At 45.8% G+C, this 22,596-nt stretch overlaps 1 protein-coding gene across 3 annotated transcripts; it reads left to right on the top strand.

The window, feature by feature from the left end:
• The first annotated feature begins 332 nt into the window (after positions 1 to 332).
• si:dkeyp-115e12.6 (centromere protein F) lies at positions 333 to 19,234 on the top strand. Of its 3 annotated transcripts, none has more exons than XM_062560527.1 (18): positions 333 to 554; positions 1,830 to 1,993; positions 2,209 to 2,405; positions 2,532 to 2,635; positions 2,832 to 2,896; positions 3,395 to 3,656; positions 4,931 to 5,124; positions 5,666 to 5,791; positions 5,991 to 6,119; positions 11,303 to 11,425; positions 12,092 to 12,227; positions 12,626 to 14,043; positions 14,274 to 15,110; positions 15,275 to 15,576; positions 15,730 to 15,817; positions 16,067 to 16,649; positions 16,950 to 17,081; positions 17,535 to 19,234. In XM_062560527.1, exons 2-17 carry the CDS (start codon positions 1,832 to 1,834, stop codon positions 17,066 to 17,068), a joined length of 4,845 nt encoding a protein of 1,614 aa, XP_062416511.1. In that variant the 5' UTR covers positions 333 to 554; positions 1,830 to 1,831; the 3' UTR covers positions 17,069 to 17,081; positions 17,535 to 19,234. The 3 variants fall into 3 exon arrangements, with proteins under 3 accessions (XP_062416511.1, XP_062416510.1, XP_062416512.1); XM_062560526.1 differs by having other exon boundaries at positions 1,827 to 1,993; XM_062560528.1 differs by lacking the exons at positions 15,730 to 15,817; positions 16,067 to 16,649; positions 16,950 to 17,081; positions 17,535 to 19,234 and having other exon boundaries at positions 1,827 to 1,993; positions 15,226 to 15,555.
• The last annotated feature ends 3,362 nt before the right edge of the window (positions 19,235 to 22,596 follow it).

The following is a 22,596-nucleotide window of genomic DNA, read 5'->3' as shown; positions in this document are numbered from 1 at the left end:
GTCAGCATCTCCATAAAGCTTGCCTGCTGAAGGAAGCATAAAGTGCTCTAAAATGTCCTGGTAGACGGTTAAGTTGAATTACTGAAATAAATGAACTTTTGCACGATATTCTAATTTTCGAGTTTCACCTGTATAGACAACATGGCGGAGACTCTGTGACGTTGTTGTTATCTAAAACCAAAACAAAAAGAGAGACACGTTTCGATGGGAAAGCCGCGGCGCCGCTCCCGCGTGTGACCGCTAGAGGTCATCAGCAGGTCACGCCGCCTCGAGGACTTCTCCCAAAACGATTCCCCGTGACGTCACCAGCCCCCTCTCAACGAGAACTCCTTTGGCTTGTCAGCTGCGTGGGGCGCGCGCACAGGCATCTCGTCTCAGGTGAGAGAAAAGCGGGTCAGTGTAATGTCAGTTGCGTTAGCTTCGCGTTCACAGCCACAGCTCGGTCCGCGGTGTACGGGGAAGAAGAACCGGAGGCCGGTGTTGCTGTTTAGTGGAGGCTATCAGTCACGGGTCCGTGTGAACGGTCGCCCTTTGTGACTCGCTAAACCCGAAGGGTGAGTAGCTGCGGTGCGGGAGGGAGGGAGCTAACGCTAGTAGCATCACTGCTAGGTGAGCGGTAGCTGTCAGTTTAAAGTCCTGTCACGCTGTGGTGTGTGTGTGAGAGTGTGTGTGTGTGTGTGTGTGTGTGTGGCTATGGGTGCCTGTGTGTCATGTGCTTGTGTCTGATCGTTAACGCTACTTCACCGGCGGTGTTACATTTCAATTAAACTTTCAGTGGAAGTTGTCGTTTGTGTTTTGTTGTGTGTTGAGCCTCGTGATCGCACGTTGGTACCAAACAGGCCGCGGTTCAACGTCTGGATCCCTGTTTCCTCCACCAAACTAAACCTGCTGTTGGAATTTTGCCTTTTTTAGTTGAAACGTAGTTTTCCACAAACAGGAACCATGGGATGAGATCGTTGCGTACGCTGGGACAAAAGTCCCCTGATATCATTCAAAAAGGGATGTTGCAAGTACAACAACCTGCCTGCCTCAATCACAAGGATGTGGACTGAAAACAAACTTGTATTTTGTTCATATGATAAATGTTGTTGTGTTTAACTCTTAATGCATTTTTTATTTGACCACAACTGATGTATGATGATGAAATTGAGTTTTTAATTGTGTTTTTGACTCTGTGATGAAAAGAATTGATAGTTGACAGAAGGCTGCTTGTTAACCAGCTTTGTGCTATGATATAAACTTAATAGCCTTCAGCCTGGAGTGCCTGTCAAAGTTGGCTTCAGAATCTACTTCTACAGGTTTGATCAGGCCAGTCATGTAATCACGCTCCTTCATTCCTACCTTTTAATTTTGTGTTCATTCGTTTGTGTTCATTCAAAATACAGTGGCTGCAGATTCAACTTTTCAAACTATTGCATTGAAAATATAATCAAACATTGATTTCGTAAGTAGAGAAGGGATTTGTTTTCAACTTGAAATGCTCTTAGTACATCGCAGGCAGCATGTGTTGGAAAAAGCTGAGTCACAGCTGTGACTACCAGCGTCTCCCCAAGGGATCAAAGCCATAGCAACATAACATATTCTTTACAGGACTCACAGGCACAAATGATTGCAACGTGTTATACATGTTTGTGTATGTGAAGTCGATTGGCTCCTCTGTCCCAACACTAATTGACGATGAGCTCTCCTTTACCCTACTTAACACGCCTGCACTTCCTCATTGTTTCAGACTGAGTATGTTGCTAGTTTCTTCACTCCCGCTACGGATCACAGGGACCGTCTGATTCTGGTTTTTGGCGCTGATGTTATTTTCCCGCCCTGACTAGAAGCGATGAGTTGGGCTGAGGAGGACTGGACGGTGGGGCTGTCTGGACGGGTTCTGCAAAAGGTGAAGGAGCTGCAGGTCCATCAGGAGCGACTGTCCAGGGAGAACAAGCAGAAACAGCTGCAGCTCGACAACATCCACACGAGCCTCGAAAAACAGACTGCAAAGGTAAAGCAGGCAGCCAAACTGAGAGCCGCAAACAACTCTTTATCTTAATACGCACTCACATGATCATTGAACAGCTGTATGAGTAATGTTATGCAATGATATGTTGCATATATATTTGATAACCTGTATAATCTTGCCCTTCTTGGGGACAGTCAATTTTCATATCAAATCCTAAAATATGTTCCTTCCTCCTCCTCCTCCTCTTCTGTGTTAAGTATGAGGAGATCCGTGGCGAGCTCCAGTATCAGCAGAGAGAGCTCCGGGATGTTCGCCAGGAGGCCAAGGCAGCAGTGACCAGCAACGAGCGCCTCACCCAGGACCTTCAGACTAAGCAGGCCCAAGTGTGCTCCCTGGAGGGCCAGGTCGCAGCTACTCGCACCCTCAACAACAAACTAACGCTCGAAATCAAAAGGTTAGGACCAGTTACAAGACATTCGTCAGCACAAATCACATCTTGTCCAATGTTAAAGGTTTTGTTTTGTACATGTCTTGAAGCTGCAATCAGTCTTATTAGATTGCCCTCTTGCCCTCCCGGCAGGCTGGAGGCAGAGCTCGAGAATCTGCAGAACAGCAGCAGATCAGCAGATACTACCCCGTTTTCCACACCCGGCTGGAACACAACATTGCCGTGGGAACACAATGGTATAGTCCTGCAGCACCTGTGTTTATTCTCTCTGGTGGTATCTAACTGTTCATCAATAGGCGGCACAATGTTGGAAATAAAAATTAAAGCACAAGACGGTTCATAAATGTACTCTCTTCTTTCCTCTCATTAAGCTTTCGGGATAGAATTTCGGAACCAAGTCTAATCCATGTGCTGTGTTTTTTTTCCCTGCAGGAAGTAGAATGGAGGAGAGGCCTGGAGGTAGACATGAAGGACCGAGTCGGGGACTTCATATTCGAGTAAGTACCAGAATGTTTTTGTGCCTAGCTATTCATTGCCTTGTTCAAGACCAAAGGGGTTTTTTTAGGTTGAAGCTGGAATTCTCCAGTTGTCGGAATTTTTTAACATATAATGCAATTTTACACACAGGAGTAAATAGTGTATTTGTTGGACTATTTTCATTTCTATTTTGGGCCACTCAAAGTCAAAAATAATAATCAGGAATCACTTAATCACATAATAAACACGTACAAACTGAAGAAGAATTCTTCAGAATTATGCTTATGGGAATACCCACTGAGTTGCTTTAAGGTTAAAAAGAAAGTTGTTACCTTCTTCTCATTGAGAGATGTGACTAACATTTATTTCAGTAAGAAATCAGGAACATAACAGCAATATGTCATTCTTTTGTAAAACGCAGTTTAAAAGATTTAAAGAACCCTGTTTATTAAAATATTCTTTCCAGTTTGACATCCTGTTTACACCCCCACCCCCCTCCTTTCTCCTCCCTTCTGCAGCGGCTCCCGTTCTCCAAAGACGGCCCAAACTCCTTACCACGACCACAACACAAGAGCACACCCCAACGGCATTCGTCTGACCAATCAGAGAGCTTCTCCACTCCCTCGGCTATGTTTCCGTGGGAACAGGAAAACTCAAGGGCAGCGGCCAGGAGACCGCCCCCGAGCTCTCCCCAGACACCCTGCACGGATGTCATCAGTCAGGATCAGTTGGAGAAGAGGGTTTGTGAGAATGAGAAGGATCACAAGACGCCGACAGACAGTAAGTGATGTCAAATGTCGCCATGGTAATACGGTGTGGCTGGATGTCGCCCTTTTGTAGTTTCAAATCAAACCATACAGATCAACACGGCGACCTGTTTCCTAAAGCGAGGGTTTATTAAGCTATTGGGACACAGAATGAACTGAAGTAAACAGCTGTGATGAGACCACCTCAACAAATCTCATGCACAAAAATTGTTTACAGCAGGATTGACTTCATGATCTACAGGGACTCTTAGTACACTTAATAATGATGATATGTGGAATAACCCTCTTTCGCTCCATTCCACTCAGAATGTTTGTTCAGAGGAGGAAGGGGGCAGTTGGAACAATAAATTCTTTTAGTTGCTGGGACACAGGTGGGGGGGGAGACAGTGTGCTGTTTACATTAGGCCTGTGTGCTTTTCTTATGCTCTTCTCACATGTCACATGCTTCATACACGTTGGAGGACTTTATCCAAATTGGCTTGTTATGGTTGTATTTGGTAAATGTAAATCTTAGAACAATAGGTCATTTTTAGATTAGTAGTAGTAGTACAACAAATTGATTTTTGCAAAAGAAATAAACTATAAATATATTTAAATTGATTTTACAATAGATTGTGGAGACAATGTACAAATAGACAAAACATTTTTTTTATTAGATTTTTTTTGTGAATAGTGATGATGGTAATAATCAAACTTTATTTTGTAGCATTCTTTACAGACATTGCACACTACTGTAAAATTCAGAGAAAGGGGAAAGATCCAGGTCAGCACAATGGAAAGACATTGATTTCATAACTGGCTTTTGAAATCAGCAGCCGGACATCCACAGGCTTTTTTTAAAGTGTCATACGGCGTTTCACCAGCTGTGTGGACCAGTGAGCCGCTCTGTATGGATTGACCCCATTAGTGAATGGTGTGTTGCTGCTGTGTTGTTGACTGTTGTAAGACAACGAGCTTTTGCTCGGTGATAATGTTGATGTTCCTTTTGAGGGAAACATTGTTGCAAATATGTGTTTTCATATCCTCCACTCTTGGCTCTCTGCTGCTCTCGTTCACCTTTACTCTATTTAGAGTTCATTCTGGGACTCAATTTTTAAAATTTGACTCTGGTTAGATACACTGGTATGTTTCTTTAAGGCCCTAAAAGATATCAATATGTATATAAAAATATATCTTTTCTCTTTGTATGTATGTGGTTACATCACCGTCCCCTACTGACACTCACAGCGTAGGGAGCTGACGTGCGCGTTAACCGGTTTGTCTCTGTGTGTCTGGTCCATCCTGCAGCATCTCGAACGGATGCATGGAGTCGTGTGACTGCTCTGGAGGCGGAGCTGAGTGCAAAGGCCGGAGCGCTCAAGTCTATCCAGAGCGAAATGTTGCAAAGCAAAAAGGAGCTCGGGGCCAGAGAGCTCGGCCTTCAGAAAGCCCGCGATGAGCTCAGCAAGGCACACGCGCGCATGGCCCAGGAGAGTGAGCGGGTAAAAACACGCACCACCACACCTGTTTCATTTAGTACTACTGAAAACACTACTAATACTACCTTCATACTACTGCGATGCCAATGCGTGTCACCCTCATTCGACAAAATACTTCTCTGACCTTTATGAAGATAACAAACATGTTTCACAATCTGTTATTACCGGGTCCTTTTGAAATGAGTGAGCACAACAATCAAACTGATGTGTACATTTAAAAACAAAAAATTAATTGATATGCAATTCCAAAGTGTTGGTCCTTTCCTTGTGTCAGATTGTCAAATGCAGATCACATATTGAAAATAATGTTACAAATGTCTTATAACGTAAAGTTGATAAAACCGGTTTAGAGTTGAAAATACATATACGAAAAAATATGCCAACTCTGTTTTATATGTCTACTTCAGAATAAGTGATTAGGTGACTACTCATTAGCAGGGTACACACTGTTAAGCCCTTCATTTTAACAAAGCTGTTTGTTGTCAATGTTAAAGAGACTCTGTGTGTGTGTGTGTGTGTGTGTGTGGGGGGGGGGGGGGGGCAGGCGTCCGGAGCAGAGCAAAAGCTGAAGCACCTCCTGGAGGAGCTGAAGTGTCAGAGGCAAAACACAGAGAGCAGCCGTCTGCAACACCAACAACGCTCGAAGGAGCTGGAGAAACAACACCAGAGGGTGAGATGGGTGATGCGGACGGGTGAAAAATAGAGAAATAAAAAGATGACGCTCAGAGGAAATCCTTATGCAAGCAAGAGAATTTCCGATATTCTTCAAACTTAGTTGGTTTCATTCAACTCTCGTACAAAAGGATTTAGTCTCACATTAAAATTGGATTGCTAGTGGATCAGACTCTCGTGTGTGTGTGTGTGTCCAGGATGTGATAGAGCTTCAAAGGGAGAGGCAGTGTCTAGAGAAGCAGCATCAACAGGAGGTGAATAAGCTCAACGTGGAGCTCCAGCAGGCCAGGACGCTGCACAACACGCTGCAGGCTCTAACTGACAAGGTAAAATGGCACACAACTGGACAAACTATACACTTGAATTAGGCACACAACTACATTTACCAAGATAAAGCCTTTAATTCAGATCTGTATGTTTATCAGAGGATTATGTTGATATTTCGGTTTATATATCTGCTCTGTATTTTCCGCTATTCCCTGTTTCTCGTTCTTCCTCGTTTTCTATTCCTTCTCTTCTCTTCCTCTCTTGTTTTTCCTGCGACCTGTATTACTTAAAGCAAAAGCCCATGGACGTTTCTGGCTTGTGACCCCACGCTTGCGTCTTACCCGTGCTGTTTTCTTTCACTCTCTGCCCCTCTGTTTCCTTTTTTTCCACCCTGTCACAGAGCCACCCTCTGTTCTCTGTGACCCCTGGTTACCCCTTCTCACCTGACGTCAGCAGACATGGGGCGGCCATCTTGACTTCAAATAAAAGATTGACAGGGTTGTTTCTCAGTGCTTTATTCCTGTGCTGTTGCATTGTGGGTAGTGGGAGAAACCAAGTGTGGTGGCAAAGGAGGGGGTAAATTGTGTGGGGTTAGTGAGGTTTGCTCCATAATCATTGTTAGAATTATTGGTGGATGTGTACGGTGTTATGATAAGAGCTGTTAACAGAGGGAAATGGGGTAGGCAATCTAGTAAGACCGGGTCTGCACAAGTATCCCATGTTAATGGTGTCAGAAGTGGGATCATTATGCCACCCAAGACCAGGCAAGACCGAGGTGCGGGCACAGAGGAGCAGGGGGGAATGGAGCAGGAGCCGGCCAGCTCTACGGAGTTACAAGAACCAGCTGCTGTTGGTAGGGGTGACGCCGTAACTCCGCCTGCTGTGGGCCCAACAGAGGGAATTGTCTCAGAACTGGCGGGCCTGGTTAAAGTCCTCCTACAGTCCCAAGTTGCCCGTGACGATCGAATGGAGCAAGTAATGGCTAAACAAGACCAGCGTTGGCGAAATATGCAGCACCAATTCCAGCAAATCCAGCACCAAGTGGGAGAAATCCAGGCCGGAGGGGACCAAAGGGCAAGTCAGGCCGTGTCTACCGCTGCAAGCCCAGTGCCAACAGAAGAAGGTACGTCGTTTGGAACTATCGAGCCAAGGTTAAACCCCTTGACCAGAGAGGACGACATTGAGCAGTTCTTAACAACCTTTGAAAGAATGGCTACGGCATGCCGGTGGCCCCAAGCTAATTGGCCGATAAGACTGGTTCCCCTGCTGACGGGAAAGGCTGTGGCGGCCCAGTTACCACATGAGGTAGTACTAGGGCAAGATCTTCCCATTCTTTGTGATTTGGTTCCCAAAGTTCAGCCCTGTTATGCAGTAACCCGAGCCCAGAGGGCGATAGCTGACCCTTATCCAATGCCAAGAATCGATGAATTAGTGGAAAGACTGGGCAGAGCCAAATATCTATCCACCATAGACTTATGCAAGGGGTACCGGCAGGTCCCTTTAACTGCCAGAGCCAAGGAACTGACAGCGTTTAGAACCCCATTTGGGCTATTTCAATTCAGGGTTATGCCATTTGGACTGCAGGGGGCACCAGCGACTTTCCAACGTTTGATGGACCAGATCCTGCAGGGCACCAGGGAGTTTGCGGCCGCATATCTGGACGATGTGGTCATCTTCAGTGAGACCTGGGAAGAACACTGTCAACATTTGCGGCAAGTCTTGGGAAGAATTAAGGCAGCCGGTCTTACCATCAACCCAAAGAAGGGTACAATTGCCAAGAGAGAGATCAGCTACTTGGGATTTGTGATTGGAGGAGGAGTCATTCGGCCGCAGCAGGAGAAGATAGAGGCCATTCGAAGTTACCAACCTCCGACAACTAAGAAACAGGTGAGATCTTTTCTGGGCTTGTTGGGATGGTATCGGAGGTTTATACCTAATTTTTCTGGCAGGGCCTCTGTGCTTACAGATCTCACAAAAGCCACCGCGCCCAACAAGGTGGTCTGGACGGAGCAGGGTGAGCGAGCTTTCCAGGACTTACGAGAGGCAGTATGTGGAGATTCCGTTTTGCTTAGCCCAGATTTCCAGAGGCCATTCATTCTGCAGACGGATGCCTCTGGAGTCGGACTGGGGGCGGTGTTACTACAGGAAGTGGACGGAGACCGCAGACCGGTGGCATTCCTGAGTCGTAAACTCTTCCCTCGGGAAACCCGTTATTCGACAGTGGAACAGGAGTGCTTGGCCATCAAATGGGCCACGGATTCACTACGGTACTACCTGTGGGGAAGACCCTTTGTGTTAGAAACCGACCATCGGGCTCTACAGTGGTTGGACCGCATGAAAGACTCTAATGCCCGGATAACAAGATGGTCTCTCTCTCTCCAGCCCTACCAGTTTACTGTGCAATACTGCCCGGGAGCCAGGAACAAGGTGGCTGATTTTTTGTCGCGGATCCCAGAGGAGGAAAATAACTAAAATGGGTTGGTGACCCCAGCTCGTGGAGGGGTGGAGCGTTGACACTTGGGACGACAGTGGTCGTCTGCAGAAGGAGGAAGAAGTGTCACAGAGCCACCCTCTGTTCTCTGTGACCCCTGGTTACCCCTTCTCACCTGACGTCAGCAGACATGGGGCGGCCATCTTGACTTCAAATAAAAGATTGACAGGGTTGTTTCTCAGTGCTTTATTCCTGTGCTGTTGCATTGTGGGTAGTGGGAGAAACCAAGTGTGGTGGCAAAGGAGGGGGTAAATTGTGTGGGGTTAGTGAGGTTTGCTCCATAATCATTGTTAGAATTATTGGTGGATGTGTACGGTGTTATGATAAGAGCTGTTAACAGAGGGAAATGGGGTAGGCAATCTAGTAAGACCGGGTCTGCACAAGTATCCCATGTTAATGGTGTCAGAAGTGGGATCATTATGCCACCCAAGACCAGGCAAGACCGAGGTGCGGGCACAGAGGAGCAGGGGGGAATGGAGCAGGAGCCGGCCAGCTCTACGGAGTTACAAGAACCAGCTGCTGTTGGTAGGGGTGACGCCGTAACTCCGCCTGCTGTGGGCCCAACAGAGGGAATTGTCTCAGAACTGGCGGGCCTGGTTAAAGTCCTCCTACAGTCCCAAGTTGCCCGTGACGATCGAATGGAGCAAGTAATGGCTAAACAAGACCAGCGTTGGCGAAATATGCAGCACCAATTCCAGCAAATCCAGCACCAAGTGGGAGAAATCCAGGCCGGAGGGGACCAAAGGGCAAGTCAGGCCGTGTCTACCGCTGCAAGCCCAGTGCCAACAGAAGAAGGTACGTCGTTTGGAACTATCGAGCCAAGGTTAAACCCCTTGACCAGAGAGGACGACATTGAGCAGTTCTTAACAACCTTTGAAAGAATGGCTACGGCATGCCGGTGGCCCCAAGCTAATTGGCCGATAAGACTGGTTCCCCTGCTGACGGGAAAGGCTGTGGCGGCCCAGTTACCACATGAGGTAGTACTAGGGCAAGATCTTCCCATTCTTTGTGATTTGGTTCCCAAAGTTCAGCCCTGTTATGCAGTAACCCGAGCCCAGAGGGCGATAGCTGACCTGCAGGAGATGCCTTTTGCAGATGTTGACTTTGATGTGCCAGTTGAGAAAAGACGCAAATCAAAAAAAGAAAGGCGGAAGTGTAAGTTTGAGGGTAGTATGAAAGCGGGAGGTGAGGAACTGCCTTTGCCCGACTGCGCTGTTAATATGACAATCCCGGAGGACATAGGTGAAATGCAGAGAAATGATCCGACTTTGCAGGACTGGTTCCAGAAGGTGTCTGTGGTAGATGGGGTTAGGAAAGAGGGTGGATCGGCTTTGATGGAGGAAAAATACATTTTGGAAAAAGGCATACAACGTCCTCTGTCTACTATTGTGGAGAAACTCGGGATGTCCTTTTGACACACCCGCTGTCCTCTCCGCTACGCCCTCCTCTCGGTTTCTCCCCAGTGGAAAGGTTGAGCATCGAAGGTAACGACCGTGTGACTACGTTTGACAGTGTAGAATGCTTTTTGCTCATGATCGCGTGAAACAAACTCATGACTTGTGTGTGAGAAATGACAAAAGAGTTCCTAGTAAGCGAGGCGTGAAGGCATGCCTGCGGGACGAAGGTGGAGGTACTTGGAGGTGTGTTGAGGCAAGCTGCATGACTGAAGAGTGTGCTTGAAGATGTGGTGTTTTCATTTTGTTATTTTTATTTGGTCATGTAAAAGAAGGCTGTGGTTGTTGTTTTGCATCAGTAGAACAATGATACACATTTTAATCTCTCAATAGGGTGAGTCTTTTGACGTATTGAAACCGACCCTTTGCTTTTCGGACACGTTATAAAAAGTGTTCTAACAATGAGCATTTATTTTGCCCGAGCTGTAAACCACACAGATGTTATCTTGTGATATCTGATAAGACTACAGATGGTAAACACACAGTGGTGGCCCAGTTTGTATCATATCAAATGACACATTCAGCTGCTAATGGAAGTTTGTAAATGCACGTTCCATTCACGACTAACCCATTTAAAAAATAACATGTTTTTTAATAATTCTCTTTTTAGACATCTAAATACAGTTAATGAGCTGAATCGTAAAAGCAGTGTGTCACAGCCTTGCAGGCTCACATTTGCACAGGGTTCCCCAAAAAATCTGACAAGATAAATTGTGGCAGGAAAAAAGTAAAAATAGACCATACATTCTCTGCTATGTCTCTAATTTAGTAATGACCTCACTACTGAGAAAAGTGGTTACAAGTTGTTGAACTGGTTACACTACATATGACATGAACTGATAACACTAAAATGACTTTGAGCTTTGAATCAAGCTCTTAACCCATTGTGACTTTTATTTACCCCTTTCTACATAACTTCATGCGTGCAATACTGTACGTATGTTTCCACCTTGAATGATGATAAGAAAAAATGCATAATCTTAGAGGAAAGTGACCTGTTTATTTATGTTAGTAACAATAAAACTGTATCCGTAGTGATGTTACAGAGGACCTTACAATAACTTTCCCTTAAACACTGCTCACGTGGACCTTGACATGATCATTTGACAGCAGAACGGGGGGGGGGTTGGGGGGGGGCGCTGATCAGCCTGTTAAGTTCTCCTCACTTTCCCCACGGAGATGCTCACAGAGGACATTAGACACAACTCATGGCCCTTATTGATCTCCTGCTCCCTGTTCCTTTCACTGTCCAAACAACTATTGTAATCAGTAACTGAATCCTAATATCTTGCATCAGCTGTCTCTACAGAAGCAGGAGTTGAACAAAGAGGTGGACACTCTGAAAGAGAAACTGAAGTGGACCGAGGGACAGCTGCAGGAGAGCCAGAAGAAAGAGGCACAGACTCAAGCCAAGCTGACGGTAACGCACGCACGCACACACACACACACACACATATACACACTAGTGATGGTCTAGCTAGTCACTTGATTTAATTATTCATTTTAATTATTAAATATTAATTAGTCCAAGCAGTGGTTGTACAGTTAAATCTGCTCATCTTAAACTGACGCATTGCATTATAAGATGTTGTTAAAAAATGTATTAACCTTTAATAAATAATGAGTAACGTGTGGCTTTTTTATTCATGCAGCTGCCACATTGTGTTTCTGGTATAGGTTTAGCATAGGAGAGCGTTTCACAGTTCTATGGCAAGTCATTGCATAATAATTCTACTGTAAAAAGCCCACTGTACTTAAAATGTTACTGAATCTCGATGGTGAATGGCTAAACTTGCAAACAAGTTAACTGGAAGATTGAAGCTTGGTACAGTCTCATTTTAACCCTCCAGAGTAGTTTGTTTGTGGTATTCAGTTCATGTAAATCAGCTAGCAACATCAGCATAAAGGATGCATTCATCTGTAGCCTGTTTGTCTGTGGTTTGTTGCTATTGTAACACTATGATTTTATGTTGCTGTCAATACATAGCTCCTGCAAAGTTACTCCTTATCTGGAAGTCTTCTCTTTTGCTCTTTTGCTGGAATTAATCAACCTTTTTGTGTGTGTGTTTTTTTACCATCCCATTAGGAAGCTCTGCGGGAGGCAAAGGGTGTGGCAGTGACTCTGGAGCTGAGCAGGAAGAGAGAGCGAGTTCTGGAGGAGGAGGGGAGGACACTGGCCGAGGAGCGAGTCGACGCCCTCCGTCTCCTCAAAGAACTGCAGGGTGAGGAGCGAGGACAAAGCCCTGAGATGCATCTACAGGGGGGGTCAAGCAATCATACATTTCTAGGGATTTGGTGTCTTGCCAGAAGTGATGATTAATTAGAATTTTTTTATATAGGTATTTATGGATATACATTAAGTTAATTCTTAATGAGAATAGATATTCATGGATTCATGAACCATGCCAATTCTCCTCTAATGCAAAAGTCATCTCAGAGCTGCCCCCTGCTGGTGATTCATGTGCCATCAATTCTCTCAAATCAGAACGCAAGCAACTACGCAGATACGCCCTGACTCTTCTCTTTTTCCTCCAGCCAAAGACTTCTTAGTGCATGTTTGGTCCGTAGTGAAGAAACGCCTATTTTATTACGTCTGTATTTCTTTCCTTTTTAACTCCAGAGCAAAAAGCTCTCCCAGCAACGCCTCTACAGCCTGTCCAGTTTTGCCCTATCGGGCAAAGTTTCTCTCCTCAACCTTCTTACTCTCCTGCTTCTCAACCTTCACCTCACATCAAGAGGTCCAGTGTCACCGCACCAGGCGAGCAGAAGAGCGAGGAGGACGTGGACAAGAGGAGGGCAGAGATGGCAGCATCTTACCCATCTGACAGAGAGCCAGGAGAAGGCATCGATTCCGAACACATCACTGACCGCATCGCCCCAGAATCTCAGTCTTTGCAAAGGGGAGGACACGGAAGAAACGAGGTGGTGAATAGAAGTGGAAATGAGGGGATAGAGAGGGACAGTTCTGGGACAAACAAGCACTCCACATTTGATCAAGTGCTCTCCGCTTCCTCTCATTCTGCTGCCAGCGCGCCAACCAACAGGTCTGTGGTCTGTGATCGTTGCGAGGCCTCTGATGACCTCAAGAGGGAGAATGCCACACTGCGCTCTGAGCTACATGATTCACGCGAAGAACTGCAGAAACGGCTCCAGGACCTGGAAGCCCAACGACGGGCCGAGACCGAAGCCAGGACCCGGCTGAAACAACTGGGTCGCAAATGTTCCAGCGTGGCTGTTGAGAAGACCGAGCAAGACAAGGAATGGAGAGCACAGCTGGAGACGGAGAGGGCAGAGACGGAGAAGTTGAGGAAGGCCATGGCTGCTTTGCAGACGGAGATGATGAGAGGACAAGAGGAAAGGGACAAGAGGGACAGAGAGGAGCAAAACAATGCAATAGAAAACCGGGAGAGTGAAATGATAGAACTTAATATCCAGATGAAGCAGCAGCTAGCGGAGGTGAAAGCCCAGCTGGCCTTAGAAAAAGAAGAGCGAAAGAGAGAGGAAGAGGAGAGGAACCAAGTAACAACCGCGGACATCAACGTAAAGAAAGAGCTGAGAACGAAACTGGAAGATCTTCAAGCCGAGTTGAAAGAACTGAAAAGCCGCAGAGAAGAATACTCACTGGGAGAGGAGAAATTCTCATTTGCCGACAGCCCGCTGACTTACTTGGACCTCCGCAGCGACGAGCTCAACTCAAACGTTGTTCGCTGCGACAACGAGCTCCTCCCCTCCCCAGAGCGGCACGTCCTCTTCTGCCAGTCCACCAACCAACGCAACATGCTTGTTTCTCAGGCCACAGCAGACCTGGTCCAGGAGATGGATCCTGAGCTCTCCTCTCCGTTAGACGACAAGCAGACCGGTGTGATTACCTGTGACAGACAGAACTATGCGGGAGGGTCTCCCCTTTCTCACCCCCAAAAGGTTGCGCCTGCCTCCGCAGACTTGACCCAAGAGGTGGTGCGGCTGCAGAAGGAGAAGACCAAGGAGGCCGAACGTGCTCACCAGTACCAGGAGAAGCTGGAGGGCCTGCAGAGCCAGGTAAGTAGAACTGAAAATACAGTTCAGTACATAAAGTTTTGTCCCGCCGCAGCAGAATAGATTATATTGATAAGGTACAAAGAAAACCACTTAGTATCTAGTAATATTTAGGTATTATTTGAAAGACGTTTGAGCGAAGGCTCTCGTGCTGCAGAGCTCCTCCTCTCCTTTTTGCTAGTTTCTCTTCAACATATTCCCCATCTTTCAGCTCTGTGTTATTTTCTTCACAGGTGACACGTCAGACAAAGCAGCTAACCATGGCCTTTGAGAAGCAGAGTCAGCACATCTCTGGTCTTCTAGTTGAGCTACAAGAGAAGGAGAGTACGCTCCTCGTCCAGGGGGAGGAACTGCAGCGCTACAAGCAAGAGCTGGCTGCATTCAAGGCCAATAAAGAGGCGGAGGAGAGGAAAAGAGAGGAAATTATGATTAAGGAGGTGGAGGATGGAGAACAAAAAAAAGTGACACAACATGAGATAACTGTGGATATCTCAGGGCTTCAGTCGAACCAGGAAAAAGAGTTTCCTGTCACAGTCCTCACTACAAGCTCACTAGAAGACAGCGGCTATGATGCACAAAGAGATCAACTGGAGATTGGGATAGCTAACGCCGACAGGCCAAAGCCTTCAAGTAGCCAATCAGACGAGAAACGGCGTCCAGCCTCTCGGGACAGGACTCTGAGCAGCCAGAGCTCCGCTGAGGATGCAGCCTCAGCAGACATGGACGCAGAACTGCTCGCCCTCCGTCAGGAGATTCGGCTGCTGAAACGATTGGTGGCGGGCGTGGCCCCCTCAGACCCCGGGACCCCGGCGTCGCACACAGACAGTGGGAAACAAGAAGACGCGGTCGAGCAGAGCCACAACACAGGAAGTGCTGCTCTGTCCTGCTCTGCGGGGCCAAGTTCACAGAGTGTGCCGGATAATATCGGCACTGACGCACGTCGGCCGCGGCCTCAGGATGTGGAGAGCATGAAAGATGAAGGAGATTTGAGAATAGAAAATTGGAGGACTACAAAGGCAGAAGAGCTGGAGGCGGTGCCTGAGCTTCAGATCAAGCGCTTACAGCAGCAGGTAGTGACGTCGCGCCACCTCTAAATATACTAAAACTAAATATCTAAGTATTAGTAAAGAAACTAAGAAAGTTTCTTTACTTTTGTGTCGTTATTTCACCTGTTTTGTGTGCCAGGTTTCATTGGTGACCTCTGTGTCGGTCCTGTGCTTCCCCTGCTGTCCAGGTGAAGGAGCTGCAGAGGAGCTTACGGTCTCTCTCTGCAGAGACCGAGCAGCAGGCCGAGGAGCTCGTCAGGTGGAGACTGTCGGCCCAACCGGCCCCAACGTTCGACCAGTCGCTTCCCAACGCAGACAACCGGGGTGAGACCCAGGACCAGATCCCCGCTGCCACACAGTCCCAGTGGGACCAGACGAGCCGGGCTCAGACCGCTGAGCAGAGCTCTGGTATTGTGTCGTTGGTCAGAGAGGATGAGTTGTTCCTCTCCTGCTCTTCCAGCACCCTGCAGGGCCGCTTGTTGTTCTCCAGGTAACGCACTCATGAAAAGCTTGTGTTGGACACATACAATTATGTGTGTACATGTAAAGCAAACACTGTTTGTCTGTATCTATTGGTTTCTGTTGTTCATATTCTGGTTTCTATTCTTTGTTTTGAAATAACTTGTTCTTATTTCAACAAAAGACTTCAGAACAGCAAACTCCCCGAACAAAAGACTCTCAATCCCTCTGAAAAGACTGTGGCGCTTCAGGAATGTGATCAGATTTTCCAGGTGTTTTTTTATCTCTCACTTGATTACCTCATCATTATGTGTTTTGTACTCATTTATGTCATTGTTTTAAAAGAAGTCCCTCACTAACAATTTATATAATTGCACTCCATATATATACACTGTTTAATGGCAGTCAAAAATATGAATTTAGAAAATGTTTTAGGGGAAAAAAGTTTGAATATGATTTGTCAAACAACTTTTTTCACATGTAGTTAGGCCTTTAATCGTTATGTGTTTCTCTTGACCCAGGAATCTGAAAAAGAAAACTATGAGATCTCCCCCTCGCATCCGTTGAATAACTTTCAAACACAACTCAAAGAGAAGAGAGACACGGAAGTTATCCAAATGTTATCTGAGAAAGCCGGTCAACGACATGCCACCAAAGACTCAAGGCCAAAGCAGACCAAATCAGCCGAGCGTTCCGCAGGGAATTCTGAGTCCACATCGAACGCCTCCAGACCCCCCGATGATCAGAAATCAACAGCAGATTCCTCGGAGAAAGACGTCCGGACGGAAATGCGAAGCGTCGGCAGTCAAACGGAGGAGAGTTTGTCTCCCCGCCGTGCTCCAGCAACCTCTGACCTCCGCTGTGCCTACACACAGACTGAGGAGGAAGAGCAAGAAGAGCTAGTGGACCCCCCTCCGGTCTCCTCCGCCGTCGTATCATCGGAGGGGGCGGAGCTACGAGACAGTGTGTTTTTGGGCTCCTTCCCCATTCCGGCTGATCCGGCCCGTCTGGCGGAAAGAATCCGTCGCAACAGAACGCAGCTGTCAGCCGCCTTTGACGACACGGAGTATGAACCTTATGGCCTGCCGGAGGTTGTCATGAAAGGTACCGTCTTTCCTTTTTTACCATTGTGTTTAAAAAAAAAAAGGAATACATTTGCATGACATAACGTCGATTACAAGCATCATTCTTACCTCCTGAGTCTTGAAGATGTGAAAACAGGTGTAAATCTTAATGACGTTCTGATTGAGTATCACATGATGTGAATATCTGAGTATTGGTCGGGACCTTTCTGACCCTGATGTTCCTGCAGTTGGGGATGTTTTTTCTCATGTTTTCTGCTCTCCCACTCGGTTCAACATGTGCATACCCCTAACCCTCTTCCCCCCCGCCCCTCCCCTGCAGGATTTGCTGATATCCCCAGTGGGCCCTCGTGTCCCTACATTGTAAGAAGAGGCTTGTTGGGGACGACCGTCGTACCAGTGGCTCCGAAAGACCAGAGACATGAGGAGGAGACGGATTAAAGTATAGCAGCAGGTAGCCTTCAGAGACCACGGTGTATTTCTCAAGAAATTAGAATCTAATAGACAAGTTGAGCAATAACTATTTTACTTAACTTCATTTTATGTTCTGTATTGAAAAAGGTAAAAACGGTATTATTGTCCCTCTGTGTAAGCTTGGTACTTAATACTAGTGGTTTATCACAGATCCTGAGAGTAATACAGCTGAGTGCGTCATACAGCGTGTCGCATCAATACTCCTTAGTTGGGTCAATTCTTTGTCGGTTGTGGTAGGATTTTGTTCCAAGCTAAAATAAATAGTATATACAGACTCATCCTTCAACACTCACTTTGTCACCACATTTTTGTAAAGCTGGTAAAATATTATTTGTAATTATTACGGTTTTCATTTGTATTATGTTACGGTAAATTTTCAACGCTCAAGTATAGTCTTAAATGTTGCAATGTTTTGTATTTTGGTCCTCTGCAGATCTGCTGGAAAGACCCAATCGCTGCGGCGTGACAAAGAACCTCGCTGATGGACGGCCGCGGCTTCACAGCGACTTGAGCCTTTGAGCTTTAAACAAACCGCACCACTTTTAAAAGTGCTGCCATCATGCACGGAGTTGTGTTTGTGTGTGTTTAGGTAACTGGCAGAATAAACACCTCCACCGTGCATGTGAAATGTCTTAATGGTCTCTAGTTAGTCGACTCACTGCAGCGTGGAGACGTTGCTGTCCGTCACAATGTTGTCACTGTACACCCCGTGTATGTTTAGGCACAGAGGGAGGGATTTAGGGAAGTTTGTTGCTATTTATTTGAAGTTTACAACCACTTTTCCAAAGGGATTGTTTTGTTTTAAGTGTCTCTGCATTAACGTGCGTTTGTAGCTTCAGACTTTGACTGAAACGTTGCCTAGCTGATGCTTTTCCAAACATGTGCTTGTCAAGATAAGTTTGTTTTCCAAAAGAGTGAAGCCAAGAGAGTCCTGTTTGTAAAAATGTGATTTATGTAGGGTTTTTTCTTCTTTTTAATCCCTGACCAGGGTTATTTATGAATTGACGGTTTTTGTTTGAAAGCTGATATTTACAAAAAAAAATATGTGAACGCACTGGTGTGTGTGTCTGTGTCTGAGAGGCCTTCGCTGTGACTGCATGCACGTGTGTGTGTGTGTCTCCTCATCCTGACGTTACTATTTGTATATGTGTGTGTTTTAGAGGGTTCGGGGGGGGCGGGGGGGGGGTTGGTCGAATGTCTATGACTCAGTCCAACCTGTGCTGGTTTCCGCTCCATGTACGGTGAAACACTGCCTCTCCTCCTCCGCCTCCTCCTTCTGCTCTGCGTCTCTGTTCCACTGACAAAAACTCAACTGTGGATGAATTTACTCTAAACTAATAATTTGAAGCTTCATTTTATTTTTTGTAAGCATTATTTTAAACTTATTTGAGCGACAGCTTTTGGTTCTTGCACATTTGTTACTGTGCCATAGACGACATCAGCCCACGTGCACGTGTACGTGCACTGTAGATGCGCGGGGCGTTTGGATCGCACCACTTTGTTTGCTTAAAAGATTTGTCCCTTCAGTTAAAGCAATGGTTTGATAGGGTTTGTTTGTTCAATACAGAGTGAGTGGTCGTTAAGGAGGCTCGTCTGGGTTCATGCCCGTTGACTCCTGATGGTGGTGCAGCTACATGTTTGGGTGGAGACGTTGGGTGACGTAGTGACTACACTCGCAGGGATTTTCTGGCAAGTAAGTGACAATAGATGCTGGCGGTTTTCTCTCATTTCATGAGATTAGCTGGGTCGCTATTCGCTGGAGGGACGAGAAGTTCAGTTTGTTTGTACCTTCCACTGTTGTCCGATAACTGCAACCATCGGCCACCGCAGGGGACTTTAAACAAACATGAGCCGCTGCATCACAGCCAATAGTGCGTGTTTACTCACTGCGTTCTGATGGAGGGGAACCAACACATGCCACACAAACACTAGTGTGGCTTTTGGCGCTGATTTAAAAACATTGAAATTAAAGACGTGAAGAAGTGAAAATGTTCTTTGTAGCCTTGCTGAGTTTTCTTTAGGTACATTTTGTTTTTTAGAGTTTTTTTTTGTTGTTGACATTTTTGTGATGAGTGGCTCAAATAGGTTTTTTTTTCACCATCTTTTTTTGTTTACACTTTATTTTGTGGTGGAGTTGTTCTCCTTCCGGCCTGACTTGTTCACTCAGTCAGAACAGCATGTACACGTTGCCTTTTATTTGCCATGCCCCCCCCCCCCCCCCCACACACACACACACACACACATACACACACACACACACACACACGCACCCCCTCCCTATCGGCTGCCTTCATATCTCTGGGATCTGTAGTCTTTTGCCAGTGACGGACTCACTGTGTATCTCTCGCCTTGTTGTAGACACTTTATTTGAATCTCCCTGCTTTGTGTCAGCGGCTTCAATAAAAAGCTCATCATCTAACAGCCGTCTCTCGTGGATTTGTTTCATCTCACAGCGACTTTGGGTCCGAGAAGCTTCGCTCTCTGCCGTCATTAGCTCGACATTTAAGTCTAAAGGAGTGCCACAGTGTCTAAGTGGAATATCTTGGTGAATCACATAAGTATTTCCGCAATTACCAAAGTCCTCTCCCTTTGCCTCTTGGTCATGAACACATTGGTGAGAAGATGCTGGAAGCGTAAAAGGAGCAGACTTGAATCAAAGGACTAAAGAAATGATGGCGGAGTCGGGCTGTTTTATTTCACGATCAAAATCCTCCTCAAGTGCGAGAAAAATTGTGTTTGCACATTAAGTCTGACTTTGAAAGAAACAAGAGACTCATTTTACTTCCCAAAAAAAGACGGCGGTTGGAAAGGGCAAGGATTTAGAGAGCCCCCCCCCCCCCCCGTTCAACTCCCTCCCCCCCGTAGCTCAGGAAACTCCGAGGCCCTCTGCTCTTCCTCTGCAGAGACAGCACTTAATCACACTTGCTCCTCTGTAATGGACTTCACATGCCTCGTCCCTTTCTCCTCCTCCTCCTCCTCCTACGATCTGCTGTCCTCGGTCGATGTGATGTAGGGTCACGAGAATGGGGAAACACCTTCCAAGGAGAAAACTCACATGCACTTTCATAACACACACACACACACACACAGTCACACAGAGCGCCTGGCTGAATGTTGAGGGAACAGCACGAGCCCAGTTTGGATAGCAACCTTCTCCAAACATCAAGGTAAGCCCTGCAGAAGTCCTTTTTATTCCTGCGGAGAGTCCGCTGGTTGTTTGTTGTTACTTTTCAAGCAGAAATGTGTATTATTTGATGCCGTTTTTAATTGTACGTTCCCGAGTGTAGTGAAAGATGATCGACTCCTGCTCCAACATTCCTTTCAACAGCACAGACCTTGAAGTGCAACATTCAGATACTATATTTGAAGAATGTTTCACAACTGTGTGTTTGGGAGCATTTCATTGGGAGTGTTACTTGTTTTCGTGTTTGAGAGGCTGCGTTTTCTATGCGACCTCCGTAGCACAAACGGTCCTATCATTGCTGCTGAGGATCATTCTTCCCCCCCGAGAGGCAAAAGGTCCCAACCTGTGATCTCTCTCTGACGTCAGTGTCGGCTCACTGAAGCCTTTAGGGGGAAGCGGCATCTACAGAAGCTTTATGTTCTCATGCAGATGCTCCGTCCTCGTCCAACGTCTAATGAAGTTCTGCAGGTTTGTCGCCACTGATGACGATCTGGGACTTTTCTCCACATTTAGAAACTGACTTTTTTTTTTTTTTTTTAAAGCTGCTACACTGTACAAACAGTGAAATTGCTAAATCCCCAGTGGCATTATTCCCAAATGTTGTAAGACTAAATAGAGGGGTCTTAGTCAGCCTCAGCTCCTCCAGCGGGGAGTTGTATCTCGAGAGGAAACGTACGAGAGCAGCAAGGAAGCTCCTGCCTTTGTGAGGAGATAGTACGCATTCTATTAAAGAGGTGTGTGTGTGAGAGTACGCATTCTATTAAAGAGATGTGTGTGTGTGTGTGTGTGTGTGTGTGTGAGAGAGAGAGAGACCGATGGATTTCCCCCAAAAGAAGAGATTGACGAGAAGATTGCTCCACATGAAAACAATCGGCCTTTATCTTACCTTGTAGTCTCTACACCAGTGAACGCTTTTCCTTTTTCCAGTTGGCAAATGCGTGAATATAAGCCGCTACTCTCCTCCATAGATCCTGATTCTGTGTGTGCAGATAGCATATTTTTAAAAGTTGATCCTTTCTTCCGACCTTAACAAACCAAACTGTGGAGAGGTGATCACTTTTTCCTTTGACACTTAAACTGAGTCTACGTGTTTAATGAAGGTGACGGTATACAGAAACTCAAATTACACATTATTGCATCATATAACTAAAGTTCAGGTTTTATATTTGCAAAAAAAAAGTAAACTGCAGATTCAATTCCTGTAAAGTCATTTGTAAGAAGGTAATGATCAATGTTAACGACACACCAACATGTTTTAATTAGGGCCGGGACTTTAGCGCGTTAATTACGATTAATTAATTACAATGAATTAAGATTAATTAATTACACAAAAAATAACACATTAAACATTTTTTACGCATTTTTACACTTATTTTTTGCACCGCGGAACGTTTCTCACTGGATGAGTTTTGGAGGACCGATTATACTGGAGCACCAACTAGCGTTCATGACTTCAGACAACAACAAACCACAGTGAACATGAACGAAGAAGCTGACGAGACCGTGTCGGTGTGTATAATAAACACACGGATGGAAGCGTCGATAAGAGCGTGGTTGTGTGCAAGCTGTGCAACAAGGAATTCACATCGAGCCTCAAGTATCACCTCAACGCAAAACAATTAGCAGCTAGCGTGGACGTTAGCACGACTCCGAGTACAAGGACCCACACCCAACCCACACTGCACCAGATGACTGGTTTAAGGACCAGGGTAACTAAGTCCACGTCTGAAAAAATAACCAATGTTCTGAATGTACTTGAAAGTATTGGGTCTACTTAAAAAAACATAGTTTACAGAAGGTCTACTTACCTATAGGCTACCTGAATTTCTGAAAGTACTATATTTCTAAATATGCTATTTCTACACTTGTCTGCTGGAATTGGTTGAACAAAAATAAAAATCCATGTGAAAAAATTACTTCTCACTGTTCTCAGGTCAAATATTTATGCAATTAAAATGTGATTAATTTTGATTAATTAATTACAAAGCCTCTAATTAATTAGATTAATATTTTTAATCGAGTCCCGGCCCTAGTTTTAATACATTCTCAAGAATTTTCCATTCTTTAAATGTCAACTTTTACAAATATTGTCCATATTAAAGTTTGCCACATCATAAACTGACCGTGACGGTTGATGATGTCACAAATCCAGTTTGTAAAATGTGTGCCGATTGAATTCCAGACATTCCGCTGAAGTGACACTAAACAAAAGCTCCTGTTGGCGTGGGGGGGCACGTTTTTCTCTATTTTCTTCCAATATAATCGTTAACCGGATAACAAGTAACCACGCTGGGAGGAATGTTTGCAGTTG

This window comes from Pungitius pungitius, chromosome 2 (genome assembly GCF_949316345.1).
Source record: "Pungitius pungitius chromosome 2, fPunPun2.1, whole genome shotgun sequence".
In the NCBI taxonomy this organism is placed as follows: domain Eukaryota; kingdom Metazoa; phylum Chordata; class Actinopteri; order Perciformes; family Gasterosteidae; genus Pungitius; species Pungitius pungitius.
This window is presented reverse-complemented; position numbering and strand designations above follow the sequence as displayed.